The following is a 7,996-nucleotide window of genomic DNA, read 5'->3' on the forward strand; positions in this document are numbered from 1 at the left end:
GTCCGTCGGAAAAAGGCCTGTTTCTAGTAATGATGTACACATAATTCTACGTAATGGTTTTTTGAGATCGAGTGCAATAATTTTTATTTTTTTGGAACTTTATTTGATTGCTTATTAGTTCTATCATTTAGTGCCTATAAGCATGTAAAGAGAATATGAGCTGAACTCAACAAATATAATTTGATTTTTATATATTTCTCAAAACTCACATGTATTGTGACATGCTATTATTTATATTAATTGTTCCGTCATTCACCTGAAGGAAAGGAAATGAACAAAGCATTGAAGAAGGATTATTTCGTTCTGGTGACAACACGGAAACAAAATAATAACCAAGAATTGGACAGCTTTGGTTGATTGTTGGTTTCATCTAAAGCCCAGGTTTGTACCCAATGTGATAACGATTGTAGTTGGTGGAATGACTGGAACCTTCAATGCTTCGATGCCAATTCACGCTAACATTTTTTTTATTTTTTTTTTTTTGAATTTAGAAAATATGGGGAAAAGCTGCCTGATCGTCGCAAGGTCATAAGGTCTTTTCAACATGAGCGGTGCTACAAGCATTACTTATTGGAGAGTTAATCTTGTTTGATTTCCTTTCTTCATTTTATGTGGGCCTAAAAATGGATAAATGATTTATTCACATAATGAAAATTTAATTAAGTACATTAACAGTAGAATGCCTATAACAATCCACTTAATAAAGCATTAATAAACAAATCAATAAAGAAGAGATCAGATATCCATTTATTGTGTAATACTTCTTAATATTAAAGTTAAAAAATAAAAAAAAGCAAAAGAAATGGTTCGAAGTGTTGTAGCATGCCATTTTTTTTTCCACTTTTCTTCTTTTGCATTACTGGATAACAGGTAATGAGAAAATTAAAGAGGAAAATACTTTGTTTTCCTTGTTAAACCCTAGAGGTTTTTATTTTTTAGTTTTCTATTTTTCATTATTTTAATACATCTGTAAGTAAGAAAACACATAAGTCCCAAGCTAAGGACTTCCTATATTTTGATTTCTTATCTTTTATTTGATTCATCATTAACACATAGTTTTGCATGTTTTGCTTTAATAATTTTTTTCCTAAATTAATAGTTTAAGGAAACTGTTTGATGTAATTAAATTTTAGCATGGTCATATATATTATTTGATTACATTTTGATGAGTTAGCTGAATTGTTTTTTTCCGTAATTGCAGAAAATCAAAAAGGATTTATGTAGTATTTCAGGTTTTTTTTTCAAAAGCATATGCCGAAAAAGGTGGAAGCTTTAAAGAGGGTATGATATCTCTACAATTTATAATATCTATACCAATTAATTAATTTAAGCAATAGTATATTAATTGTTTGTTAACGATCTTTTTAACATTGTAAAACAGGAGGATGCAATCACCAAGGTGCAAGAGTACGTGCGTTGCTAGGTTAGCTTCTCTTCTTTCTAAGTCTAAGGTTGACATTAAAACTGAAGTTTTCAATAAGTTTATGTATCTTGGTGAAATTCCTTATCATCCTCTTAATTATGGCTTTGGACTGAAGCAATTTGACATCTTTGGAGTAGAAGAGCACTGAAGGATAGAAGAGTTGAGCTACGTCAATGATAGTGTTATGAAAGTGGAGAGTTCAAAAGTTGCATTTTCAACTGTAAATAAGCAAAATGAAGAACTTACAGAGTAAAACCAAATATTTGACACAAAGGTTAATGAATCCTCCCAAGCATTTAGATGGTAAGTTCCTAGTTGACAAATTTCAAAGGAAATTCACAACGAGATGAAATGCTTCATCAGAATTTCTAGATTGTGCATTACAAGTGATTATTCTCAAGTTGGACTAAATCATTGTTTTGTTATCTGCTTCTTGTCTTCATTGTAGGTGAATCTAAGAATAATTATTTACGTATTGCACTATCTAGAATTTCTGCTGGTGAATCCATGCGTATTTCATTCATAATTTGTGTCAACAGAGAATCAACCATCTTATATGCTTGTGGCTTCATCAAACTCTGCCAAATATTTGTTTTGTCTATGCAAGATGTTCATTTTGTATCTTTACAGCTAATACTACAACTTTCAAGATCTCTACTTTGATATGTGTTTTTACTTACCAATATAAGATTAAGAAATATTAGGCATATAAATGAACATCTCTTCTTTATTAATGTTTTGTATAATTGAGGTGTTATAGGCATTCAAGTGTTAATGTATTTACTTTAAATATTATTATTTAATAATCATGTATGTAGTATTTCATCATTTATTTTTAGGCCCATCTTAAATGAAAGATATGATATCATGCAAGATGCGATTAACAAAGCTGTTAGCATCACTTGTTTTTTTTGCAGATGATAGTTTATTCTTTGCTAGAGCAAACTGAGAGGAGTGTGCAAAGATAGTTGATATTCTCAACTTGTATGAAGCAGCTTATTAACTATGAAAAATCGAAAGTCTCGTTTAGCAATTGAGTCAATTTGTCAAAGCAATCTGATCAAGATTTTGAACATGAGAAGAGTTGAGGAGCATTTGAAGTATATATGGATTCCTACTATTGTTGAAGATCTAAGAATCAAATATTTGCCGCCCTCAAGGATAAAATTTGGGATAAACTCCAAAGATGGAAGGAAAAGTTACTCTCTAGAGCCCGGAAAGAAGTTTTGATCAATTCGGTGATTCAAGCAATACCCACGTATTTAATGGGGGTTTACGAGATTCCAATTGGCCTGGAGTTCTTGATGATATTCGGTCCCTTGTGGCAAAATTTTGGTGGGGAAATTCCTCAACTCAAGCCAAGGTCCACTTGTGCAACTGGGAGTCCTAATGTACTCCTAATTTTTTAGGGGGACTCGGGTTTAGAGATATGAAAGTTTTTAATAACAGGTGCAACTGGGAGTCCTTATGTACTCCTAAATTTTTAGGGGGACTCGGGTTTAGAGACATGGAAATTTTTAATATTGTTATATTAGGAAAGCAGGCCTGGAGGTTTGTACAATCCCCTAATTCCCTCATTGCGTGAGTTTCCAAAGGGAACTATTACCCTCACTCTTCATTCCTCGATTCATCTTTGGGCTTGAATGGAAGCTATTCATGGAGGAGTATTTGGAGTCCTAAGGCATTGGTAAAGGAAGGATTAATATGGAGGGTCGAGAATGGTGCTAAAATTAACATTTGGGACGAGACATGGGTTGCGGATCACCAAGGGAAATTCATAACCCTACCCCAAAAACTGAGGCAGTATCTATGGTTAGTGATCTTATAAGGTCGGGCTATAATGAATGGAATGAAGAGCTACTCTCTGATTTTTTCAATGAACGTGACCAGAAGTGTATTCACTCCATACCCATCAGCTTGCGTGCTGCGGAGGATATTTTAACCTGGGCATTTACCAATGATAGGAGGTACTTGGTGAAGACGGGTTACATTCTTGGCAAATCACTGAACCTAGAGACTTTCCACCAAGATTGGGTGGACATTTGGAAGATGGACACCACCCTAAAGGTGCACCACATCTGTGGCGTACTTGTACTGGTACACTGCCAATATGGGTGCTTCTTTGAAGAAGCCAGTTGACAGAGGTGGATCTCTACCCCTGGTGTTTTGAACAGGAGACATTAGAGCACGCACTTTTTAATAGTCATGTGGGTGCGGGACTTAGGGGTAGAGAGTGGTTGTGATGTGATGCTCAAGGATTACAAGACTGACCATTTTCCGGACTGGCTGGTGACATGGGGTAAGCACGAATTGAAGCTGAGACAGATGTGTGCTGCATTATTGTGGCACATTTGGCATAGACGCAATGAAAAAGTGTTTAACAAGAAATTCCTCATCTTCTCTTGCTAGAAAGGGTTAACAGGTTAGTGCTTGATTATAAGAGCTATGCCAAAAAATTTATTGGGGGGTGGTGGTGGGGGGAGTGTGGCCTGCAATGCAGGAGCTCCTAAACTTGGAAAGCTCCCCAATGAGTGTCCATCAAAATCAAGTGCGATGCGGCTATTCTCGATCGGGGTTGGGTGGGCCTTGGTGTACTTGCAATAAATGGAAGAGGTTAAATAATATTTGCTGGTACTAGGCGAATAAGAGGGCACTGGTCACCAGCTATTGTGGAATGCAGGGCCGTTTATTTTGGTGAAAAGCTGGGCAGACATTTTGGGTTTAAGGAGGTTGTGATCGATTTAGATTAGAAGATGATTGTTGACCGTCTCAACAAAGCAATGACCTTCCTTATGGATTTGGATAATATTCTAGATGATGCCTAAGATTGTTAAAACAAAGACAGTTTTGGAGGTTTTAATTCTGTGTGTATTAGATTAACTGGTTTACAGCAACATTTATATGGAAGTTTTAGTACAATAAATTAACAACTACCAGGGTAATAAATTACCAGCTACCAAGGAATACCGCCTAATTAATTTACAGTCATAATATTTTCTAACACTCCCCCTCAAGTTGGGTCGTAGGATTCCGACACCCAACTTGGACAAAGCTTCCTCAAATGCTTGCGTCCTAACCGCCTTGGTTAGAATATCTGCTAACTGGTCTTCTGATCTCACAAAGGGAAGGCTTATTACTTTTGCTTCCAAATTATCCTTGATGAAGTGGCTATCGATTTCAACATGCTTTGTTCGATCATGCTGGACTGGGTTTTTAGAAATGCGGATTGCTGCCTTATTATCACAGTAGAGCTTACAACTCTTCCTGGGTGCATACCCAAGTTCAGTTAGCAACTTTCAGATCTAAAGAACTTCAGTGATCCCTTTTGCTACTCCTTGAAATTCTGCTTCTGCACTAGACATTGCAACTACTTTTTGCCTCTTACTTTTCCATGTGACCAGATTTCCCCCAACTAGAGTGAAATATCCAGATGTAGACCTTCTGCTATCTCGATCTCCTCCCCAGTCTGCATCAGTAAAGGCATGAAGGTCTAGATGACCATGGGTTCCATAAATGACCCCTTTCCCGGGTGTTCCTTTTAAATACCTCAAGATTCGGTATACTGCTTCAAGATGATGTTTTTGAGGTTTGTGCATAATTCTGCTAACAACTCCTACTGCGTAAGCTAGATCTGGCCGAGTATGAGACAAATATATCAGTTTTCCAACAAGTCTCTGGTACCGCGTCTGATTTACTGATTCAGCTCCCTCAATAATTTGAAGCCCATGTTTCATGATCATAGGAGTTTCAGCTGGTTTTCAATTTATCATACCCGTCTTTGTCAAGAAATCAAGGATATACTTCCTTTGAGAAATAAAGATACCCCTTTTTGATCTGAGTACCTCTATTCCTAGGAAATATTTCAGGTTCCCAAGATCTTTCATTTCAAACTCCTAGAACAACCTTTTCTTCAGTTGAGCTATTTCTTCCTTATCTCACCCGTGATGATCATATCATCAACATAAATAATCAGACATGTGGTCAGTTCCCCTCTTTTCTTGAAGAACAAGGTATGGTCTGAGTTGCTTTGTTTGTAGCCAAATTTCCTCATTGCAGTAGTAAATCGCCTAAACCATGCTCTAGGAGATTGTTTCAGACCATATAGAGCCTTTCGCAACCTGCAACCCTCTCCTGCTAAAAAATCCTAAGAGAAACCTGGTGGTGCTTCCATGTAAACCTCTTCAGCTAGATCCCCATGTAGAAAAAGCGTTTTTAACATCAAATTGATGTAGAGGCCAATCCTTGTTTGCAGCAATTGAGAATAATACCCTGATGGTGTTGAAATTTGCAACTGGAGAGAAAGTTTCTGCATAATCAATCCCATATGTCTGAGTATATCCTTTTGCCACCAGTCTTGCTTTGTATCTTTCAATACTGTCACTTGCTTTGTATTTTATGGTGAACACCCGTCTACATCCTACTAGTTTCTTTTTCTTCGGTAGAATACACTTTTCCCAAGTTTTGTTTTGGATAAGTGCATCGATTTCATCTTTCATTGCTTTCTTCCAGTGTGTGCTTTTGAGAGCTTCCTCAGCTGTAGTGGGAATATCTTCAGAGTAGATAGCTGCATTATAAGCCTTGGCTGCCTTGGATAGATTTCCTTCACTCGGCTGGTTGACTGGGTATCTTGACCTTCGGGCCTCAAAGTCTGGATCATATCGCCTTGGAGGAATACCTCTCGTACTCTTGGAGGGTAGCTTGTATTTCCCTTTTTCAGGGACTAACTCTGTAACAGGAGCAACAGGCTCAGGAACAGGTCCAGGTTCGGGAACTGCTTCATCTTCCTCTCTTACAATTTCAGGGGAAATACGAGGTTCTGTGAATTCTCCTTCATCAGAAGGATTAGTGATTTCAGGTTGACATGATTTAGGGGAACATACCTCATTACTTGGTGGATTCTCAGTCAAGTCGATAAAGGGCAGTATACTTGGTTGATTGGACCATACTATGTTATCAGTTGTCTCCGTGGCCTTGTCTACTTGTTCTGTTTGATCAGGATCATTCACCTCTGGATAAGTTAACTAACTTAGATCCTCACCCGAACTCTCCCCCTGAGATCTAAGGTGGTGATAATAGTACTCTGTTTCAACAAAGTCAAAGTTCATAGTAGTGTAGAAGTGTTTTGTGACAGGATCAAAGCATCGGTACCCCTTTTGGCGTACCCCATATCCCACAAACACACATTTCACAGCTCGGGGGGCTAATTTACTCCTACTGTGTTTAGGAAGGTGGACATAGACAACACAACCAAAGACTCGGGGAGGTAAAGATTGAGCAGCAGGGACACTTGTATGGGTTTTTAGGGTGGATAAAGGTGTGTCAAAATTAAGGCTTTTGGTGGGAAGGCGATTTGTGAGGTAATTAGCTGTGGCTATGGCTTCGGGCCAATAGTTGGTAGGAACCCGGGATTCAAACATCATGGCTCTAGTCATTTCAAGAAGGATTCTGTTTTTTCTTTCAGCAACACCATTTTGTTGTGGTGTATCTGGGCAAGTGGTTTGATGGATCAGGCCTTTGTCAGTGGTAAAGGATTCCAGGTCAAGGTTCACATATTCCCCCCCCCCCCATTATCAGACCTCAAGTTTTGGATTTGTGTTTGAAATTGTGTCTGGGCCATTTTATAGAATGAAATAAAGGTGTCACGAACATCGGATTTATTTTTCAAAAAATACACCCAACTCATTCTAGTGCAGTCATCAATGAAAGTAACATAGTACAAGAATTTATGATCAGTAAATTCAGGAGCTGGCCCCCAAACATCAGAATGAATAAGAACAAACGGTTTTTCAATTCGAGTATTACTCCTAGGGTATATATGTTTGTGACTCTTAGCTAAAATAAATGCTTCACAATTAAAGACAAGGTTCGTTATAGCAAGAGAAGGAAAGAGTTTCTTTAAATACCCCAAAGAAGGATGACCTAATCGTCGGTGCCATGTCCAGAGCTGATGTTCAACCGATCCATGAGCAAGTGTTGCGCAGCCGTGTTGAGACATCCGATCAACATAGTATAACCCATCTTTCTTAGTACCATGCCCAATGATTTTCCCTGTCTGAGAATCCTGAACAATACACCCCATAGAATCCATTAGTACCGTACAATTTAATTCCTTTGTCAATTGACTAATGGAGAGTAACTTATGGGATAATTGAGGAATAAAGAGGCAATCAGATAATTTGATTGAACCTGAACCTTCTATTTTGACCCTTTCCCCACTGGCTGTTTGGATGTAGTTTTTTGTGGCTTATTTAATTCTTCAAAATCGGAGATATCAAAGGTCATTGTATCAGTTGCCCCACAATCAAATATCCATTTTTTATTTTTATCACAATTGCCTATAAGTCCCATGGACGGATTTTTACTACTAGTTTTGAAATTAGTGGGTTGATTTGTGTGATACATGGTGGGCTGATTTGGGACATCCAAGAATGTGGGCTTATGGGCATTTAAAGGAGGCATGGTATTTAAGGAGGAAGTTAAGGTTTTAGCCATACCTTTCTTCTAAAGATCAGAAATGTAAAAACCTGAAGTGTAAGAAGTAGCCGCTGCTTTCCCCTCTTCTCCATTTCTGAC

General features: G+C 37.8%; 1 protein-coding gene across 1 annotated transcript; it reads right to left on the reverse strand.

The window, feature by feature from the left end:
• Positions 1–4,725: 4,725 nt before the first annotated feature.
• Positions 4,726–5,157, reverse strand: LOC110691138 (uncharacterized mitochondrial protein AtMg00810-like). The gene has a single exon (XM_021868058.1). It carries the CDS (start codon positions 5,155–5,157, stop codon positions 4,726–4,728), a length of 432 nt encoding a protein of 143 aa, XP_021723750.1.
• Between the last annotated feature and the right edge of the window lie 2,839 nt (positions 5,158–7,996).

Source organism: Chenopodium quinoa, unplaced genomic scaffold (genome assembly GCF_001683475.1).
Source record: "Chenopodium quinoa cultivar QQ74 unplaced genomic scaffold, ASM168347v1, whole genome shotgun sequence".
Lineage (NCBI taxonomy): Eukaryota > Viridiplantae > Streptophyta > Magnoliopsida > Caryophyllales > Amaranthaceae > Chenopodium > Chenopodium quinoa.

Excerpts from the sequence above, each read along its gene's own strand:
- LOC110691138 (XM_021868058.1), bottom strand. The coding sequence starts at position 5,157 with ATGAAACATGGGCTTCAAATTATTGAGGGAGCTGAATCAGTAAATCAG.